Raw genomic sequence first — 22,663 nt, forward strand, 5'->3', positions numbered from 1 at the left:
TATTACCAACAACAACTCTACAAACTCCATTGAGTCATCTTACTCACCTATTTCAAGTAATCAAAGTTATCTATTTTAACCTTTTCTCTTGTTTGGTTAAGAATACAACTCTTTCCTATAACTGTGAGAGATATATGATCTCTCTTATGTTTTTCATATGATCTTTAATATTAAGATAACAAATCCATTTGGAGTATATTGTGGAATATAAGATGTTGGTTCAAACCTAATTTCTGCTAGACTACTTTCCAGTTTTCCCAGAGCTTTTATCAGATAGGGAGTTTTTCTCTAGAGGCTTTCGATTTTATCAAACACTAGATTGTTGAGGTCTGTTGTTTCTGAATCTCCCTTTTCTAATCTGTTGCATTGATCTCCCTACTTTTTAGACAATACCACATGGTTTTGATGGTTGCTGCTTTATAATATAGTTTGAGGTCTTGAAGTACTATTCTTCCTTCACCCTTACTTCTTTCCATCATAACTTAATTTTCCAAATGTTTAGTTCTTCCAAATGAATTTTGTTATTATTTTATCAAGCTCTGTAAAGTATCCTCTTGGTAATTTGGTTGGTATAGCATTAAAAGTATAAATTAATTTTTTTTAGCTTTTTTTTTCAAACATTTATTAATATTCATTTTTAACATGGTTACATGATTCATGCTCCTCCTTTCCCCTTCACCCCCCGCACTCCCCCCACCCATGGCCGACGCACATTTCCACTAGTTTTGTCATGTGTCCTTGATCAAGACCAATTTCCAAATTGTTGGTAGTTGCATTGGTGTGGTAGTTTCGAGTCCACACCCTCAATCATGTCCACCCCGACCCATGCATTCAAGCAGTTGTTTTTCTTATATGTTTCCTCTCCTGCAGTCCTTCCTCTGAATGTGGGTAGCGTCTTTACCATAAATCCCTCAGAGGTGTCCTGGGTCACTGTATTGCTGCTGGTACAGAGGTCCATTACATTCAATTATAAATTAATTTTTGTAGTATCATCATTTTTATTATATTGGCAGGGTCTAGCCATGAGCACTGAATATTTCTCCAGTTCTTTATTAAGATTGTTATTATTATTAAGATGTTTATTAAGATTGTTCTTTAATTCTTTAAGAGTGCTTTGTAACTGAATCTATACAAGGGTTCTCTATGGTTTGGGATTCCTGGATTTGGGTCAATCCCAAGATATCTATCTTATAGTTATTTGGAATTTGATTTCTCTTTCTGTGATTACTTCTTGTGTTTTGCCGTTAATATTGTTGATTTTTGAGGATTCATTTTGTAGCCTGCCATTTTGCTACAATTATTATCTCAACTAATATCTTGTTGATTCCTTGGAGTCTTCTAAGTAAATAGGGATAGTTTTATTGCTTTCTTATCAGTCTTTATTTTTTTAATTCCTTTTTCCTATTATTACTGGTTACCTTTCCAGAACTATATCAAATAATAGTGGGGAGAGTGGGCATCCTTGTTTCACTTCCATATTTATTAGAAAAGGTTCTAATATATCTGTCCCTGTTGGTTTTGTTGATTTCACCTAGGTCATTTGCTATTTTATTGATATGATTTTCCATTCTTCTCTTTTTAAGTAGACTGACTAAAGGTTTCATTAATTTGATTAATCTTTTTTTGAGTCTTTAATTTTATTTATCATTTATATGGGTCTTTTGTTTCCAATTTATTTCCCCTCTAATTTTAATCTCTTCTTTTGTGCTTCTTTTGTTTAATTCTTTAACTTTTGAAATGCACATTCAGTTTATTCATCTTCTCTTTTTCTATTTTGTTTATGTATGATTGTAAGGATATGATTTCACCCCTGAGGACTGCTTTAGCTGCATCCCAGAAATTTTGGTATACTGTTTCATCATGATGCTTTTATTTTACACAGTTATTAATTGTTTCTATGATTTGTTCTTTGGCCCACTCATTATTTAAGATCTTCATAATGTCTCCAATTGGATGTGTTTCTTTTATTTGTGATCTGAACCATTTTCTATTGAGGCTTATAAAGGATATATTTATTATTTTTGCCTTTTTACATTTAAAATGGAATATGGAAATAGGTCTTGATCAATGACACATGTAAAACCCAGTGGAATTGCACATTGGCTATGGGAGGGGGGCAGGAGGAGAGGAGGGAAAGAATATGAATCATATAACCATGGAAAATTTTTCATAATTAATTAATAAAATAAGAATAAATTTTTAAAATAAAATGACTGATTTTAAAGATTAATAACTTAAAACTTCCATAAAACAAATGGCCCACAAAATTCTTTTCCTCCTGAAGCTTTTACAAGGCACTGTAATCATTAACTAATCTTTTACTATTAAACTCAAATGGCTAATTGAGACACACAGTTCTGAGACCTTTATTCCACCACTGAGTAAGACTGGAATGGCAGGTGTACAGATATTCAACAAACCTGGAAAGATTTTGAGATCTTGCCAGCTCCAGCAGCCTTCATACGAACTGCCTTGATGATATCAACTGCAAAAGTCTGTCTCATGTCATGAACATCAAAGCAACCTATCAGATAATTAGAGAAGGAAGCTCTCCACACACACACACACACACACACACACACACACACACACACACACACACACACTTGTCTAGAACCATGGCAGCAATGGCAGCATCATGAGATTTCAGACATTAAGGGTCGCCTTCCAGCTTATTACCAGAATGACAATCAGCAAACTTAAAAGGAATTTTAGTAGAGTGACAATTCAGAACAGGTGCATGGCCAGCACTGATTTAGCCTGGATAATTCAGGATAATGACCTGTTCAGTTAAGCCAACTGTTTCCATGAGTGGGTCATTCTTGCTATCACCAGCCACGTTACCATGCCGGATGTCTTCGACAGACACGTGCTTGACATTAAAACCAACCTTATTCCCAGGCAGAGCCTCACTCAAAGCTTCAAGGGGCTTTTCAACATTTTACTTCAGTTATAACTCTGGGGCAAAGAGGACCACCATGACTGGTTTTAGAACACCAGTTTCCATACGGCCAACAGGTATAGTACCAGTACCAACAATCTTGACATTTTGGAAGGGTACATGCAGAGGGACTTGTTGGGTGGATGAATTGTTGGTAGGATGCAATCCAAAGCTTCAAGCAGTGAAGTTTCATTAGCACTGCCATCTTTACAAGGGACTTTCCATATATTATATATACTCCCTCTAACTACTCTAATAATGATAAAGTTCTTACAAGTATCTTTCCATGGAGGAATGTAAGCAATTCAACTTTATGGAATCCCTTATGATTTCCTTTTTCCTGTTTACCTTTTTATGCTTCTCTTTAGTCTTGTATTTGCAAATCAAAATTTCTGTTCAGCTCTGGTTTTTCATCAAGAATGTTTGAAAGTCCTCTACTTTATTAAATATCCACTTCCCCCAGATGCAGTAGGATACAGTACCAGAAAGGCCATCCTTTTCTTAGAGAAGATGCTCTTCTCAGGTGCAGGTACCGCAGAGAGAAAATGCTTCACAAGGTCCCCTGTCCTTTGCTATGGACATATACTTCCTTCCTCATGGTTGCCTTTCCTTTTCCCTTTGGAGCAAGACCCCAGTCCCCAGCCTTAAATTATCCCATCTACTGCTCTTCTACTATGTTCCCACAGACCCCACTCTTATACCCTTCCCATAGTGGCAGAATCAGTATCTGCTGTCCCTTGTGGAATGCAGGTTGGAGTATTGGGCTACATCATGTCATGAGGGGACCGAGCAGGGCTCTTCACATCCAGACCCTGAAGACAAGGCTGCGAGGCTGCTTTTATTCACCATACCCAGTAGCGGGTTGGAGGAGAGGATGCCAAGGAGGAGCTTTGGGTACTCAAGTTCTTTACTGGTAATTTCAGGAAGTTTTACTTGATGTAGGGATTCTGACTTTTAATCTGGAGCATTAGTTACACCATATTTGGGATACAGTTTCCTTCCCCGAAGGTTGTGGGTGGCTGGGCCTTGAAAACAACTACTCTGTCATCTTGCTGGTCACCCTAAAGAAAAAGTCTAAAACACAAATGATATATATCCAACACATGAACATTCCATTGGAAAATCAATCTTTATTTAAAAAATAAACTTTAGAAACAAAAAGAGAAAAGTAATTCTCAGTACAGAAAAGGTTGTGTTAGTTGCTAGGGATTTCATCAGCTTTTAATGGGCAAGGATGATGGTAGCAACTGACCATTGCAGATAATCAAAACAAACTGTACAATGTTATTTGTAGATTCGGCACAAAAACTCCCTGGTGCTCTCAGGTTGCTTTCACCTCCTGATCTGCAGATGTGAGTGCCTGCTTCCTTCTCTCTCAACCCGATCATAATTTAGTACTAAATACATTTGTTGTATTAATAAAAACTTTATTTTTCACGTTCTTCATTTTAAAAGCAAATGAGTGACTTTTTACATTGACCGGCCCCAATCTATTATTTTAAGCAGCATTCTTTTACTGGATCTTTTACAATTCTGTTCTTTGAAACATCCTCAAAACGAATCATAATGTTCTGGCAGTTTCATGTGCCGTTTTTGAGGATTATTGTAGCGGGCCCTCTCTTAGATTTCCATTGGAGAATCTCAAAACACATTAACAACAGTACCCTATTTTCTGAATATTATCGTGAGGTAGATAGAATGATACCGGATGTACACTAAAAAACCAAGTTGAGCCATTTGGCAGGATTGTACATAGTTTTAAAAAACCCAAGGGCACTTTCTGCTACTCTATCACTCATTCACACATTTGTTCTGACAAAGGAAAGGTGCCTAAAGTAAAACATCCCTTATTTGGGGCCTTCAATGCCTGAGAAAGGATGATGAGAAAGAGCAGACAGGAAATGACTAGACCACAAAAAGGGTAAATCAGCTTAGTTTCCAAATACTGTACAAGACATTCCACCACAGTGACCTTTGATGTAAGAATCTAATTTCAGGTACCAAAAAAAAAAAAATCTTCCAGTTAACAGTCTGAATGCCAATGCAGCACATTTCCTTTTACTTTTTTTGCTTTTGTAAATCTTTCTAGAGGTAGGGCGGATAGTAATTTCACATATTGTCTGTAGATTTTCTTTACAGGATGCCCGGAGCCTCAGTCATTATAAAACCTGCTCCGTTATTTTTTCCCATTTAAAAAATCCCTGTGATTTCCAAACACAAGGAGGAAATGGCTGCCTTATTTATTGCTTTCACTGACCATTGTTACCCTATAGTGGGTGACTTACGTTCACTACAATTGGTGAGTAATGAGATGTACCATTTTAATAAAGATTCAACTACAGTTTTTCAGCAGCTCAACACACAGGAACAAGTATTGCCGAGCACCCAGCATATACAAAGATGGTGTGGGAGACAATGAAGAAAAGTCAGGTATGTGCCCTCAAGGAAGCTGAGGTTTATGTTCTTCATTTGGGTTCAACAGCAATGAAAAAGCCACCCAACTAAACAAAATCCTCAGTAGTCCTGCTAGGATCTGCTCCCCCTTCATTGCGAGTGGCCACTGTCCTTTGGAGGCTCTTTCATTTCGGTACCTTCTTCCGTATCATTGGCTGCGTTACTAACACTGGCTGGCAATTGAGGGAGATCCTTTTTTCCCACATTTTAAATGAACAAACTATTATCTTGTTTACACTTCTCCCTGGAACTGATTTTCTCCTGAATGACAACATGCAAGATAGATAGATGGATAGATGGATAGAAAGATAGAGAGAGAGAGATGGATAGAGAGATAGATAGAGAGATAGAGATAGATAAAGAGATAGAGAGATAGATAGGTAGATAGAGAGATAGATAGGTAGATAGAGATAGATGGATAGATAGATAAGATGATAGAGAGATAGAGAGATGGATAGAGAGATACAGAGAGATAGAGATAAAGAGATAGAGAGATAGATAAGTAGATAGAGATAGAGAGATAGATGATAGATAGATAGATGGATGGATGGATAGAGCTAGATAGATAGATAGATAGAGAGATAGAGAGATGGATAGATAGATAGATAAATAGATGGATAGATAGATGGATGGATAGATAGACAGATAAATAGATGGATAGATAGATAGATGGATGGATAGCTGATAGAGCAGAAATATTATCACAGTTTTAAAAGTTAATTCTCCAATTGTTAGCAAATAAACAGATTTAATACTATTGCTGCTAGGAGGTGACACAACTAAATATTCACTTCGTTCAACAGCCTATTTTCTTAAACCCGATTAACTTCCTTCTCATCCCAGAGGACAATGGATAGAAACCACTGGGTTTGGTAGGCCTCCAACCTCATCCTAAACACATAGAAGCAACACTTTATGTTTGCTCTGGGTAAACAATGATTTAAAGCCGCCTTCCAATACGCTACTTTCTCAACATAACATCTTTAAAATGCAAGCTGTAATCTGAGGGGTTTTTTAATTGAAAAATCAAGAAATCCCATAATAGTGATTTCTTTCTGGTTGCTGGTGAACAAATCAATATTGACAATCAAATGAGAAAGACATTTCCTTTACTAAAACTCTACAGCTATGCCTTAGAGCAGTGTGAAGATAAGCCTGAGTTTCTGTGCCAAGCAAATACAAACAGTGACAGCTTCTCCCAAGTTGGGAAGACTCCAGGCACAGCCTGGTGAGGGGTCGGTCTGGGCTCTGGGGGCCTGGCTTTGTCTGGAGAGGTTTCCTCCCACGTGGCTAGATATCAGGCAAGGCAGCTTTTCAGTTTCAGAAACCCATGAAGCGCCATCTCGGAGGTGGGGAAGGTTGGCATCTCCATCCAAGGGGAAAGACTCACCAGCAGAAACCACAGATCCCTGAAGCTTTCGAAACATCAAGGCTAACATTTAAAAAGCCAGATAATGATTCACCTAGGGTTCCCTGTGGTTTTCTTGATTCATTTCCAGGCCCAAAGCAGCACACGTGGACATTTATGTTGATGTAACAAATAGCCTCAGTTTTATGTATCTCAGGTGCCATTTTTTGGATCGCAAAGAACCAGCCTCCAGGGTGACTTTTCATGCTTTATAAATGTGAATGTGCCCGGCGGGATAGATGGTTGTGTTTTAGCCATGACACAAAATGTAAGTGAGCTGGTGTCTGGCTGGACTGTCTCCCTGGGGTGGGGCCCCTGAGATCTGGCCCTCTTTTTTCATGTGGTTTTGTAAGAATCTTCATAGGACATTCAAGCAGTCGCCTTCTAAATAGCAAATGTATTTGGATAACTCGCCATGGCAGAGAAGGAATGAATGGGAACCAAGAGGGAGGCTTTGCTCTAAAGCTAAAGAAAGTCTCCTTTCATCACTGGCATGGGAGCAGTTGGAATAACCAGGAGCAAACAAGAAGGGCCTTTGTTTGAGGGTGACCTTGGTTTTTCAGCTGTGTGTGTGTGTGTGTGTGTGTGTGTGTGTGTGTGTGTGTAAGAGCACAGATTCATTATTGCCACATCCTGCTAGTGCTAGAGAATTACACTAATTTATACCAAGGTAGTTTTTTCTTGCAAAGATCGTCACAAGAACGATGAATTTTTCCTCCACTCTATGCTATCTGGATAGATATCGTTTTTGAAAACTTAATCATTTGCACACGAGGTGATTTAATAAGACTGAAAACAAGGACTGATCCTGGGCATAATTACTGGGTTTTAGCCGTGCTGTTCATACCTTCACTTTAAAAGTTTGGGAAACGGGGGCAGCTGGGTAGCTCAGTGGATTGAGAGTCAGGCCTAGAGACGGGAGGTCCTAGGTTCAAATCCGGCCTCAGACACTTCCCAGTTGTGTGACCCTGGGCAAGTCACTTGACCCCCATTGCCTACCCTTACCACTCTTCCACCTATGAATCACTACACAGAAGTTAAGGGTTTAAAAAGAAAAAAATAAAAAATAAAAAAAAAAATAAAAAAAGTTTGGGAAGCAATGAGCCATCGACAATGAGCATCCAACGATTCTTTGTGCCCTCTGCCAAAGAGTTGCTAGTATGTTGCTGAAGTAAAGCGGTGCCCTTTGCCAATGATTTTTTAAAAAGTATTATTAGATTCCAACCCACGTCGTGGCATTCTTCTGTACAAATGCCTATCGATACCCACAAATCCAGCTGACCATTTTGACCAGCAGGACCTGTCCAATCAAACAACTTGTTTGACTAAGAAAATGAAAACATTTTAAACTGATTTAAACTGATTAGATAAATCAAATGATTTATGTCAAAAGGTTTTGTGGGCATATAAGCCCAATTTAATTGAAAAAACAATGTAACCCCCCCCCAGTACAAACAGAGATTTAGAAATCAAAGTGCTTTGTTAAGAGCTTGTCTTAATTCTGTTTTTAAAAACTAAGAGACTATAGTCTCCGATCTATTCCTCCACTGCATTTTTTCCAAACCCTGCTTAGGGTTCTAGGCTGAAGATAGTTTTTTTTAAAAATACCTACTAAATGAGTCTGTATTTTCTAGTTCCACCAAAATGTAACCTGAGAGAGAAACAGGGATTTTTCCAAAGTTGTTACAATTAACTTATTTTATGTATGGAAGGTATTGTGTGTGTGTGTGTGTGTGTGTGTGTGTGTGTGTGTGTGTGTTAAACCACATAAAATGATCAGAGTGCTAGTGTAGCCTTAGAGGACTCTTAAAAATCCAGAGTAACTCTGGACATTCAAGTAAAAAAAAAATAAATAAAAGGAAAAATTTCTGATGAAAGAAATGTGATTTGATAAAAAAGGGGCAACAGGAGCATCAGGAAGGGTCTTGGCCTCAAAGATTCCAATAAAAATTGCCAAGAGGCTGTGCACACCCAGACTGTGTGTGTGCTGCTAACATCCACCACACTGACCATTCCCAGAAGCCCCAGCACTATGACAACAGCGAGCAAGAGGGACGGGAGCAAAGGGGGACGGGAGCAAAGGGAGACGGCAGCTGCTGGGTCTGCAGGCTGGGACAGGCGCACTGAGAGAGGAGGTCATCTCTGCAGCCAGTGGGGAATGGATGGGAGAAGCCAACTTTGAACTTCAGGATAATCCAGCCCCAAACAGCCTCGCCAGAATGTGTGCAGGGAAGAGAGTCAGGCATGCCCGCCCAGGCTTTCCGTCTGCCCCAACCAGACCTGTTATTTAGGAAGGGGGAGAAGTCACCCCAGATGGGTGGGCTTCAGGGAAAAGCAAAGGGCAAAGTTCAAACCATTTTTACCTGCTTCTATGCCTATACTTAGAGCAAAGGGTGACATCTGCAGAAGGTCAGGAAATGCGGAGCATATTTCAGGAAAATTTCCATCAAAAGTAGTTCAACCAGAAAAAGCTGCAGTGCAAACTCTCATCTACTTAAAAACGACTCTTCTCCTGAATGGATTGCTCCCCAGGAACTCTGGATAACAGAAGCTTTACTGTACTCAGCAACAACCCCCCAAAGGTCTCCTTTCTGAACACAAAGCAGAACATATGTTGGATGAAGAGAGCGATGTAGAATGGCCAGAAGTGAAAGGAAAAACAGCAAACCACAGACATGGCCACATCATTCAAGGCTTCCGTGCCCCCCATTTGGGGCTGCGAGATAAACACAATTTTGGTGAAGACCAACATGCTTGTGGCATTCAGTTACTTGGGTGGAGACGGGGAGACCCTGACTCAGCCATCCCGGCTCCCCAGCACAATTCCCTGATCCTGACTTTGAGGTTCAGATGAGGTATGATCGTGAGCGGGTGGTGATCTTCACCCCCTCTACTACCAGCCTGTGCCCCAATGAAGCCATCCCCCTGGCACTGCCGAGGTTTAGCCCTTCTCCACACAACGCTGGAAGAATTCCATGAATTCGTACAACCAAGCAGAATAACTCACTGGACAATAAATATGTAGAAACCACCAGAGAAGGACTGACGACTCCCTCCATCTAATTACATGGTATTCTATGTGCAGTATGTAGACAGATTTCTAAAAGGTAAATTATTTCTGAATAAGACCATATCACAGAAATTATTTTAAAAATCTTTCCAATTAAGTTCAGTTCTTAAAATTAACATATACAAATGTGGTGCCAAAACAAACACTGACTTCAAATAAATAACACAAGAAAATAAACTGAATATTTGCTAAAGAGTAAGAAAAAGACAACTCCAGCTAGTTTTCAAAATGTTAACACAATAACAGATAAGAAGAATGCGGTCGGCAACCTGCTCGCAGAGTCCCGTTCCCACGAGGCTCTCCCCGCTTGCATGGGTGGGCTGCATTTTTCCATCCTCTTCAGAATTCACAGTGTATCCCTCCACTCAGGTCCTTCACAATGCCTTCTTTCACCAGCTTTTGCAGAAATCGGGTTTCCGTCGTCAGGTTGTGCATGGTCTGTATGTTCATCGCTGCCATGCAGAGATTGTCAAAGTAGTGTAACGGGGTTTTGGGCCGGCTGAGGTCATAGCCAAAACCGGCCAAACTGACTTCGTCGCACAGATGAGTGGCCAGGACGACGGCCACGACCCCCATGGTGGGCACGTTCTGAGGAGGGAAAGAAAAGCCGGGTTTAACCAGAGAGCCCAGTCAGCGCACCTCCTCGATGGAGAGCTCTTAGCAAATGGACACAAACTTATAGAAGGCAATGATAGGGGGCAGCTGGGTAGCTCAGTGGATGGAGAGCCAGGCCTAGAGATGGGAGGTCCTGGGTTCAAATCTGGCCTCAGACACTTCCTAGCTGGGTGACCCTGGGCAAGTCACTTGACCCCCATTGCCTAGCCTTTACCATTCTTCTGCCTTGGAGCCAATACATAGTATTAACTTCAATACAGAAGGTGAGGGTTAAAAAAAATAAAGAAGAAATGCAGACCCTTTAATTTCGCCCTGTTGTTTTAAGCCTCTCATTCCAGCCCATTGGGGGCTTAAGAATTTTTGTTCTCTCTCACTTTTGCTCTCCCACCAAGCCTACCCATCTGATAGACATACTCAAGTCTTTGAGAGGAAGGAACGACAGACAGGTCAGATGAACAAGGCAAGGCCGAGCAAAGAGTCCTCGAACACGTGAGCAGAGACCTCCCTTCCAGGATGAAAGGGGTCCAGTTAATTAACATTCTTGGTACAGTGTTTAACCTGCTTCATTTCAATGTACCTAACTGTACTACTGTCATTCAGCTTTGATTTCGTCCCTTTGTGTCCACAAGAACATCAGGAAACTTTACCAAAGATCTTACTAAAATTGAGCCTCATCTGTCATTTCCCTGATTAGCCATAATCTCGTAACTCTGCCAGAAGGGGAAATGAGGTTGATTTGGCGCCCAACCAAGCACTGTGAACTGGAAACTAAGGCGATGCCATAACCTAGGAATGGCTGAACAAATTATGGCATGGGAATATAATGGAATACTATTGTTGATATTAGAAGCTAAGAAAGGGATGAGTTTACAGAACGTGGGAAGACATGTATAAACTGATGCAGAACGAAGCAAGCAGAACTGGAACTATTTTTACAATAATAACAACATTTAAGGACAAATAACTCTTAAGGATGTATTAACTCTGACTAATAGAATGCCAAGCCACAATTCCAGATGAGTGATGAAGAATGCAAACCACCATTTCCCAACTGGTGATGAATTCAAAATGCAGAATGAGATGTGTGTTGGAGGCATGGCCAGTGAAGAAATTTGTGTTGCTCAACTCTGCATTTTTGTTTCTTGGTCTTGTTTTTCTTTTAAATTGAGACAGGAAGAGGAGGCCATAAATTTAGGTAAAACTTCAGAGAAAAGGACATTTTGCCCATAGAGATTGCACTAGTATCCAGTGGAAATGAAATAAGAGACATGGAGTGGAAAAGCTAGAGGAGAAAGACTGGCAGGGGAAAAGTGACTTCTTAGAATGGATGGTGGGAAAATCTCACTCGGTGACTCAGTGCTTAGATTAGCCCAGGCAGAAAACAAGGACACAAATAAGACAACAGGAAGTACTCAAACAAAACCAATAAGACCGAAAATAAAAAAGAAGAATATCTAAAAAACATAATAGCAAAAACCAATGCAAAAAACTGATCAAGGAGAGACAATTGAGTAATTACAAGATTATCTGAAAACCATGTCAGAACAAAAAGTCTGGATAACATTTTTAAAGAAATTATAAATGAAAACTAGACAGAACTATCAGAATGAGGGGACAAAGAGAAAATGGAGTCTATCAATCACTTCCAGGAAGAAACCTTCAGAATGAAAATTCTCAGGGGTCATAATAGCCTAAATCCAGAGTTTCCATGTCAAAAGAAAAAACATACTACAAACAGCCAAAAAGAAGGTACTCGGTAGAATGGAACCACAAGAAGGAATATAAGAAGTTAGCAGTTACCTCTATAAAGGAGAGAGTGGAACATGACATAACAAAAGGCAAGAGATAAAGGTTTACAACCAAGGATAAGCTGTTTGCTCGAAACTAAGAATAATAACTGCAAGGGAAAAAAATAGTCATTTAATGGAATGGAAATATCCAAGCATTTCTGATGAAAAAACCAAAACTGAGCAGACATTTTGAAACGGAAATATAATCCCTAAGAAAAACAAAGAATGGGGGGAGGGGCAGCTGGGTGGCTGAGTGGATGGAGAGCCAGGCCTAGAGACAGGAAGTCCTAGGTTCAAATCTGGCCTCAAACACTTCCTAGCTGTGTGACCCTGGGCAAGTCACTTAACCCTCATTGCCTAGCCCTTACCAATCTTCTGCCTTGGAGCCAATACACAGTAGTGACTCTAAGACAGAAGGTAAGGGTTTAAAAAAAAAGGAAGAAAAAGAATAACAATATATTATGACATATATGATCTATACATATAATCTATATTTATAATAGATACTTAATTGAATGGGGGATGGGAGATGAGTACTTTACATGTTAATAGGGGGAAGGAAGTAAAAAATAAATGTCTTCCAAGGACCTTAATATCTTTAAAGTTTACATATATATTTGTGGATATTACAATATATATTTTAATTATAATTTATGTATATAAGATTGTAATATCTAAAAGATTTTAATATCTTTATTTTTTAGAAAAAGGTTAAGAGAGTCCATGAGTCATTTTGTTCCCTTTTAATTGTTTGAAGAGAAGGCAAAGTTAGGAGAGCCAAGAGCTACAATGAGGAAGAAAGGAAGAAAAAAGGAAAGGAAAAGTAATTCTTGCACAGCAGAGATGTATAAGATAAAGAGTTTATAGTCATGGAAGGAGTAGGGGAACTGGAATCAGAGGCAGAGTAAGGGCACAATAAGAATTTTTAAAAAGAGAGGAAACAGGATGTTTCACTCGTAAGATTACAAGAGCTAAGTGAATTATTTTTCTTCTGTAACTTCTTACTTGTAAAGGAAGATAACAGGCAACACAGGAAAAAGCATAAGAGGATAGGATATAGAGAAATATACAAATGACAATCATGAGTGTGAATGGGCTGAATCACCCATAAGATGGAAGAGGATAGCTGTATGGATCAGAAAGCAGAATCTGTTAAGTTATTTAAAAGAAAGACACTTGAAAAACAAAGTTTCACATAAATTTAAAATGAAGAGTTGGAGCAAAATCTATTATGTTTTAGATAAACTGAAAAAAGAAGTTGATTTCAGATAAGGTAATAATAAATGCAGAAAAGATTAAAAAGGTTTAAACAGGGAAATGACATTGTTTTTAAAGGCAGTTTAAATAACAAATCAAAATTAATGCTTAATGTATATGAACCTAATAGTATAGCATCTGAATACTTAACAGGGATACAACTAAAACCATTCTGAGGGGGTAAACTTTCTATCTCTAAAGGTAAGAGTTTTTAAAAATATAGCTGGAATTTGAAATTGTAAAAGTATAGGGTTAGAGGAGATCTTCAGAGGTCTTTGCACATCTTAGAATGAAATCATTTTATTCAATTTAACAACTTTTTTTTCAACTAAAATTTATTGTGCCTATGTGTGCCTGGCATAGTGCTAGGTACCAGACGTATGACAAAACAAAACAAAACAAAACAAACAAACAAACAAAAACCCTCTCTCTGCCCTCTAGAAGCTTACATTCCCCTAAGGAAAGAGACAATATACACATAGAGAAGGAATTATACAGTCATTTGAGAAAACTGTGAATATTAACAATGGTGGGGCTCAAGCTGTGGGGAAGGAGGGGAAGGTTCTTAGCTCTGGGACAGAACGGCCAAAGGCACAAAGAGAGGAGATGGCAAGTCTGGGCACAAAACAGTTTGTGGCTAAGAAATATGTGAAGGAGAATGGCATTCAGTGTGTCTGGAAAGGTAGGTAGAAACTGGATTGTGGAAGGATGAGGACAAAATGAATTGATATTTTATTTTAAAGGTTATAGAGATTCTCTCAAGGTTGTAGATGCTGCAAGGTTTGGGCGGGGGGGGCATAGAGGTTGTGATGGTCAGACCTGTGCCTGAGAAATATTCTTCTGGCAATTCTGCAGAGGAAAAACTGGAGAGGGAAGCAAGGAGCCAAACTGAGAGAGTTGGCCAAATGACTGGATATTGGGAGGTTGGGAATAAGAGAGAAGGAAAAATCTAGAAGGAGACTAAGGCTGTCAATCTGGCAGACTAGAAGAATGGGTCCCTCAACAGAAAGAAGTAAGTTTGGAGAACAAAATGTAATAGTTTGGGGAGAAATATGAGATCAATTTTGGATATGTTGGGATGTAGGAATGGAGATTAGGAGAATAATTAGGCTAGATTTGTACATTTGGGAGCCTCCAGCATTATCAATGAATACATGGAAGCTGAGAGTCTCTTTAAAGAGAGACTATGGGGCAGCTGGGTACCCATGAGCACCCTGAGATGGACCTGTTCAAGCTTGGAAATGACTTTATAAGTTTGAAAGGAATGAAGATCAGGAAGGATCCAGATGGGAGCAGCTGGGTAGCTCAGTGGATTGAGAGCCAAGCCTAGAGATGGGAGATCCTGGGTTTAAATATGACCTCAGACACTTTCCAGCTGTGTGACCCTGGGCAAGTCACTTAAACCCCATTGCCTAGCCCTTACCACTCTTCTGCCTTGGAGCAAATACACAGTATTGACTCCAAGTCGGAAGGTAAGGGTTTAAAAAATAAAATAAAATAAAAATAAAGAGAGACTATCTTGGGGACAGCCAGGTATCACAGAGGATAGAGCAAATCTAGCCTCAGACACTTCCTAGCTAGTAGATCTTTGGACAAGTCACTGAAGCCCTATTGCCTAGCCCTTGCTGCATTTCTATCTTAGAACTGATACTAAGACAGAAGGTAAGGGTTAAAAAAAAAAAAAAAGACAAAACTATTTCTAGAAAAGGTACAAGACAGAGATCTGGGGAACCTGAACTAACTAGGCTGGAAAGCTAGATCAAATAAGAGAGAAGTGGAGTGATCCGACAGACAGACTTGAGGAAAACCAAGATGGAACATTATGACAGAAGCCAATGGAGGAAAGAAGACCCAAGAAGAGGCTGATAACTGCATTTAAAGAAGAGAAGTCAAGCAGAATATGGACTGAGGAAAAGTCATTAGATGGAGCATTTCAGAGACATTTGGTCGACTTTAGAATTTTCATTAGGAGGCAACCAGTTTGAAAGGGTGCGAGAAGTGAGAGGTGTGAAATTGGAGGCAACTCGTGTAGACAAATCTTATCTGTGAAAAAGAGAACAGTTATAGGAGCACAGCGTGAGGGGATGGCCGGACCAAGCTTCTGTTTTTATCTAATAGATAGGGAAGATGTGGGTAGGTCGCTAAATAGCAATGAAGAGGAAAGACAGAGAGGGCAAAGTATAGAGGGACGAGGGAGAGAACATCAAGAGTCCAAGTAGAAGCCTGCCTTGGCAAGCAGAAGGGCTGCTTGGCTTGAAAGCCTTAAGGGCTCCTCAAATGCTCTTTCAATAGTTATGCTTATGAGTAAGTCAATACTTTTATCACCCCAAAGTCTGTATGAACATTTTTCGTAAAAAGTCACCTATTTTTTCAAAGTCCCACTAAGTGGGAAAGCGTGCTGGCCATATTTGTTCCTATAATAAGTCTATGATGATAATGTAAGTTTGGCCATTCAGGCCAGAGTCAGGACTCGTTTAAAATACAGTCAGAGTATCTAAGAGGCAATAAACAGACTTCAGAGTGCTGGACATTCCAGTGGCACCCAAGAGCGAGCCTGCTACAGAATGAAGTCAGCATTTCAGGTTAGCAATCGAGGTCCTTTACAAACACGGCTACAACCTGTCCGGCCTCAATATTCTCCTCAAAGTACCTGATATTCCTGGAAAACTCCATTATTTATAGTCCCCAAATACACTCTATGTTTTCCTTTGGCCATGCTCTTGTCTACACCTATATCTCCACTGGCTGGGCTCAAATGATTTCTATTCCATTCCCTAATTCCTCCCCATCCCCAATCGACCATACGTGAGTTCTCTCTGTCTCTGTCTCTCTGCTTCTGTCTCTCTCTTCTAAATTCCTAAAGCCCTCCTTGTCCTTTAGCATACCATAATTGCGATACAGTTCTTTCTATGCATGTATTATTTTCCCTACCAGATTACATGCTCCTCGAGGAGCCCTCTTTCTTGTTCACTTTTGTATACCTCACCCAGGCATAGAGCCTTCGTTAACGGTCCCTCTGCTTTCGCACATGCCACAATTCTGAACTCTACAAACTGAATTTTATTTTTCAAGCCAACAGGCACCCTTTAGTGTTCTGCACGGCCATAGAGAAATTGTGTCTAGTAGCAATAATTAATATCCTAAAGGTGACAGAAAAGATGGTATAATAATAACATAAAAATCCTGAATGGTGACAGAAAGGCTATAATGTATTTACTCTTAGAAGGTCAGTCCCTGGGGGCAGCAGGGTGGCTCAGTGGATTGAGAGCCAGGTCTAGAGATGGGAGGTCCTAGGTTCAAATCTGGCCTCAGAAACTTCCCAGCTGGGTGACCCTGGGCAAGTCACTTGACCCCCATTGCCTAGCCCTTGCCCCTCTTCTGCCTTGGAGCCAATACACAGACAGAAGGTAAGGGTTTTATTTAAAAAAAAAAAAAAAAAAAAAAAAGGTCAGTCCCTGGAGAGAAGGAAGTCCAAAAATTCACTGAAACCTTAAAAGATGAAGAGCCTTCTGTTTAAGGCACAGAGTTATGGCCGTCCATGGAGTAATAGATGTTCTGGGGTGACCAGGGGGCAGCAGGCACTAGGAACTAAATCTTGATAAAATTCAGTACAGATGCTAACTGTGAGCCCTCATTCCTTCTCCAGAGATGACAACTATTGCTTTTTTTTTCATTTCTAACTCCCTCCCCCCAATTATATATGGAAAATTTCCAGCATTTTTCAAAGACTATCGAGGCTCGAATTCTCTTCCTCCCTTCCTCCTCGCCCTCCCACCCCCTCACCCCGCTGAGACGGTAAGCAATCTCCTATAGATTTTCACGTGCAATCGCGTCGGACATTTTCCCACACCGATCCTTAATCGTTTTCTTAAAAAGGACGATACCTTACTCCAGCCCCAGATCCTGGGCTGGGGTTCTGAGAAGTGGAGCATGTCAATGGCAGTGTTTTTAACGATCACTGGATTCAGAATCCGAAACTGTTTTGATTGGAGTGGTATTTTCTCCGCAACGTGCTTCCAAAAGAACAGTCGTACCCAAAGTGGCTGGAGAAGAGAAATCATTTTTCGTGACATTAATAATAATGATTCCTTCTTACATAAGAGGCAGTGGAGAGACTGCTGGCCTTGCAGCCGGGGAGACCCGAGTTCAAATCAAACTTCCAGCATTTACTGGCTGTCTGACCCTGGCCAAGTCCCTTCACTTCTCCATGTTCTAGGTTACTCTCTAAGGTTCAAGCCTAGAGGAGGTGCTCACCTACCCTGAGAGAAGCTTCCTTGCTGGAGAAGACCCTGAAACAACAACATCCCAATTGGTCCCTAACCTCTGTTTATAGGGGGGATGTCCTATGAAGATGACCCGAAAGAACAGCGACATGAGACGGGCTTTCAAGTATAGAGAGGAGGGCTTAAGCTTCTTCTTGGCCAGAGGACAGAGCTAGGCACGGTACATACACTGCAGTAGACTTAGGTACAAAGAAAGGACCATCTTTGAACAACTGGAGACACCCAGAGTGAGTCCGGTGGGCTCTCTCACTTAAGGTCTTGCAGTGGAGTTTTGTAGAAAGCCCTCGCAGTCAGGCAGGGGTTAGATGAGAGAGTATCGAAGGTCCTTTCCTAATTTGTAACATACCACTTTATGCATTTCTCAAAACACCCTTGGGAAGTTGGCATTGTAAGTATATGTAAGTAAGTATTACTACTTCCAAGTTTATAAATGAGGAAACTAAGTCACAGACTAAGAGCACAGACTGAGTTAGTGTAACACTTGTTACTCAGACCTTGGTCTTTTGACTCAGATCTCTGCTTCCTTCTACTTACCCACAATGTTACAATACAGTCAAACCCACAGAAAAACGTTTCTGTTCTCCTGATCTATGCCTATTTTATCAAGAAAGGCAATATGTATAGAACAGAAAGACTTCCAAATTGTCACTAGCAATTTAGGTTAAGCATAAACAGTATATAATGTGTTTGTTTTTTTTCTTTTATACCACTTACTCCAACCTTAAAAGGGAAGGAGATTGCTTTTTCTTTTCTTCCTTCCTTCCTTCTTTCATTCCTTGCTTGCTTCTTTCCTCCCTTTCTCTTTCTTTCTGAGTCTACTAAACAGTTTTTAGAATGGTATAGAGCAGTGGTTCCCAAACTTTTTTGGCCCACTGCCCCCTTTCCAAAAAAAATATGACTTAGCGCCCCCTGGCACATACTATCACCACCCCCTTACAGTTATTCACCGCCCCCAAATGCACCTGTGGCCATCACTGCTCTCCTGGATCGCTGCAGCACCCACCAGGGGGCGGTGGCACCCACTTTGGGAATCACTGGGATAGAGTAAGGAATATATAATTCTGATTTCTAATGAAAAATCTTCTTTAGTGCCAGAAAAGATGGCAGCCTAATTGCTACACTGGAAAAAATGACAATTTGGAAGACCTTTATAATGCCAGATTTTGAAGAGACAAGTTCCCCATGGGTATATGATGATCTGTTATGAATCTGGAAGGTTAAATTGCAGGTATATTTTAAAAAACCAATTATATAAAAGTGCTCTATTTTTCATATGGCTAATACTTGACACAAAAATATATCGACATCTAAAAAATTTTGTATAGCCATATGACTCTGAAAGCAACTCTTTCACAAGATATAGTATGACTTGGATCACATATATGAACTGTGGCAATAAAATAGTGCATCTTTTTACATTAAAAAAAATAATAAAACTTAAATGATGTTGGCTTTGCTCAAAATATTTTTGGGAGTTCTCTTTTGGAACTGTCTTTATAAATTGTATTACATTCTTTTAAATATATTCAGTGGTTGTATGTTTTATACTTTAGGGGTAGACACATTTTTGAGACTGGCCAAAAGTCATTTGGAATGAATTTAGATAATTGATAGATGATTAACCTGGAGAATGGCATTTTCCATATGACTATTGATAAGGTGTTTTTCCCCCCCCTGGATTGGCTCATTATCTGGTTCTGAAGGCAACTGCCAAAGAAGTATTCCAGAAATGAGTAGTACAAACTCTTCATCTCTGGGATAAGTATAGAGTCTCCACAAGGAGACCACTTTGAAGGAGAATTCATTTGAATGAACAAGGTCTGCCATGTTTGTTTTAAATTCAGTCCACTAGGGGCAGCAAGGTGGCTCAGAGGATTGAGAGCCTGGCCTAGAGATGGGAGGTCCTGAGTTCAAATCAGATCTCAGACACTTCAGGCAAACTATGTGACCCTGGACAAGTCATTTAACCCCCATCGCTTAGCCCTTACTGCTCTTCTGCCTTGGAACCAATATACAGTTTTGATTCTAAGACAGAAGGTAAGAGTTTTAAAATAAATAATAAATTTAAATTTAAATTCAGTCCACTGCTATACGACACCTAAGAGACAGTGACTAAGTCTCTGAATCTCATTTTCCTTATATGTAAAATTAAGAATTTGGACTAGATGGTTGCTAAGGTCTCTCTTCTGTCACTAAATCTCGAACCCTATTTTAATCAAAGCATATAAATTTGTAGGTGAATTTTCATTCCTTACCATTGTTTCATTTTTTAACATTGCTTCAAGCCAGTCGAAGTCAACACTCTTAAATAAAACAGTAACAAACAAATCATTAGAATAATACTCGAGATCAGACAATGGAGCTCCCTCTGGATAAGTCATCCTTATAGTAGTTTTATTCCCAACATGATCTGTATATCCCTGAACTGGTGCACTGTTTAACCTATTAAAAAAAAGAGAGAGAAGCAAATTTTAAAATAAATACCACAACTTTATTGGACTAATTACCTGTCACTGACCTTTGTATTATTCAAACAAGGTGTGCCGTTCAGTTAAAATCTGCAAACTTTGCATTGTATACAAATTTCAGATTGCCCTTGAACTCTATTAAATCAAGTTTTTTTTTGTAATCAACAATAAAAAATTAACAGTGGGCTGGTATACTTTCTACACTTAGTCAGCTGAAGATGTGGTTGGTTAGAGAAAAAAATCTGTATAGAATCCTGTTTCCTTCTCATATTGTCATAAGACATCCAGAAAAAGAACTGTGGGAGCAGAAACACAGAAGAAAAACAACTACTTGATCACATGGGTTGATGGAGATAAGACTGGGGATGTAGACTCTAAGCGATCACCCTAGTACAAATATATTGTCATAAGAAATACCTAATCCATACATAGACCATCCTCCAAAAGAATATATATGTGTATATATTCACACACGCGCGTGTGTGTGCATATATATATGTGTGTGTGTATACATATATATATATATATGAAAAAGGAGGCATTTGAAAATTAATCCCTGATTACCTTTAAAATTGTGTCATTTGCAGCTTGAACTTCTTTGGTATGTAGGTATTTTGGTCATTCCTTATATAATCTCCTTAAGTGCCTTTTTAACTTCCTTACCAAACATTTCAGGAACTGGGATGGTCAAGTCAATTGGGAGAAGGGTTGCTAAAGAAACGCTTACAAATCTGTTCCATTTTGCATCTACTGGTTATCCTACCTGTCTGAGCAGTCCTCAATATTTCCATCACCAATCTCCATAACTAAGTTTTCTCTTTTCTCCATACAGTCTTTCCTTCTCAACCACTTTTGCAGGTTTATGATATTTCTATATAGGCTAGATATTCCACCCTAACCCTTACCCTGAATTCTAGTTCCACAATGGAGCACAGGCTCATGGATTCACAGATTATGTTCAGAGCCATGTAGGCTTTAGCAATCATCTACTCCAATTTCCTTGTGGCCACCTGCCAACAGGATAACTTCATCAAAAATTTTTATTTGCATCTCAAACCATAAATGTCCCAAATCGGACATATCATCTCTACTTGCCCTGCCCTTCCTCGGGACTTCCCTATTTGAGTTAAGGTCACGGCCACTTATCTCCCAGGCCAGTTTGTCATCTGAGTCATCCTTAACCTCTTCCCTTTTCCCTTATCTCCATTACTAATCACTTGCCAAGGCCCATTAACTCGGTCTCCACAATATCTCTGAAATCTCTCGCCTTCTCTCCACTGACAAAATCCACAGCCCCTGATCTGGGTTCCTATGGCCTCTTTCTCACTTAGACTACTGTAATAGTGTATTAGTCTTCCTGCTTCCAGCTTATCTTTTCCCCCAGGTCATCTACTCTCCATAAAGCTGCTACGATAACCCGAAGTTACACGTCTCATCATGTTACTCATTGCCCTGCTAAGAGACTTTGAGCAGGTCTTTATTGCCTTTAGGACAAAATACAGATTCCTTAGCTTGGCATTTGAAGATCTCCCGGCATTTAAAGATTTAAAGATCTCACCTTATTTCACACTGGTTCCCCCTCATAAACTTGAAGTTTTAACTGAAGTTTCTTCATACTTAACATTCCGTTCCATTACTGATGCCTTTGTGTATTTGCACAAACTCTGTCCCAAGCATGGACTGCATTCCTTTCTCACCTCTGTTTCTTGGAAGTCTTATCTTCCTTCATGGCATAATTCAGGGCTTGTTTCTCCATGAAGCCTTCCCTGATCCCTCCAGTTGCTAACGTTCTCTCCTCAAATTATCTCATACTTTCTTATTTGTTTTAATGTCGCCTTATCACAGAAGATGGTAATCTCCTTGAGAGCATGGATTATTATACTGCTTTTCTCCTTTCATCTCCAACTGTAGCTCTTTGTACATAAGTCTGGGCTTTGTAGAATAGAACTAAATCTCTAAATGTTTTGGGGACGCCTTAGCTTAGTTAAGTCTAATAATGCCAAGCTTTTGGCAGGTTAGTTTTCCCACATAATGACTTCTGCTATTTGATAAAGTAATACTGGGCAGCTGGGTAGCTCAGTGGAGTGAGAGTCAGGCCTAGAGACAGGAGGTCCTGGGTTCAAACCCGGCCTCAGCCGCTTCCCAGCTGTGTGACCCTGGGCAAGTCACTTGACCCCCATTGCCCACCCTTACCAATCTTCCACCTATGAGACAATACACTGAAGTACAAGGGTTAAAAAAAAAAGAAGAAGAAGAAGATAAAGTAATACTGTCCATGATCTTCTGTGATACTCCTCTAGAATATTTTGAAGACGAGCTTATACTGTAAATCAATGTGGCCCTTAGGTGCTAGATCTCCCTACTTGGCAGAGAAAGT

The 22,663-nt window shown here is 39.8% G+C and overlaps 1 protein-coding gene and 1 pseudogene across 1 annotated transcript; both read right to left on the reverse strand.

Annotated features, from left to right (window-relative positions):
* Positions 1–2,411: 2,411 nt before the first annotated feature.
* LOC123233147 lies at positions 2,412–6,822 on the reverse strand (annotated as a pseudogene).
* Positions 6,823–9,906: 3,084 nt separating this feature from the next.
* Positions 9,907–20,234, reverse strand: ST3GAL5 (ST3 beta-galactoside alpha-2,3-sialyltransferase 5). Its single transcript, XM_044663058.1, has 3 exons — positions 20,074–20,234; positions 17,420–17,578; positions 9,907–10,461 (listed from the first exon to the last, which is right to left on the reverse strand). The coding sequence occupies exons 1-3, from the start codon at positions 20,197–20,199 to the stop codon at positions 10,213–10,215; spliced, it is 534 nt and encodes a 177-aa protein (XP_044518993.1). The 5' UTR covers positions 20,200–20,234; the 3' UTR covers positions 9,907–10,212.
* Between the last annotated feature and the right edge of the window lie 2,429 nt (positions 20,235–22,663).

The sequence above is a fragment of the Gracilinanus agilis genome, chromosome 2, assembly GCF_016433145.1.
Source record: "Gracilinanus agilis isolate LMUSP501 chromosome 2, AgileGrace, whole genome shotgun sequence".
Lineage (NCBI taxonomy): Eukaryota > Metazoa > Chordata > Mammalia > Didelphimorphia > Didelphidae > Gracilinanus > Gracilinanus agilis.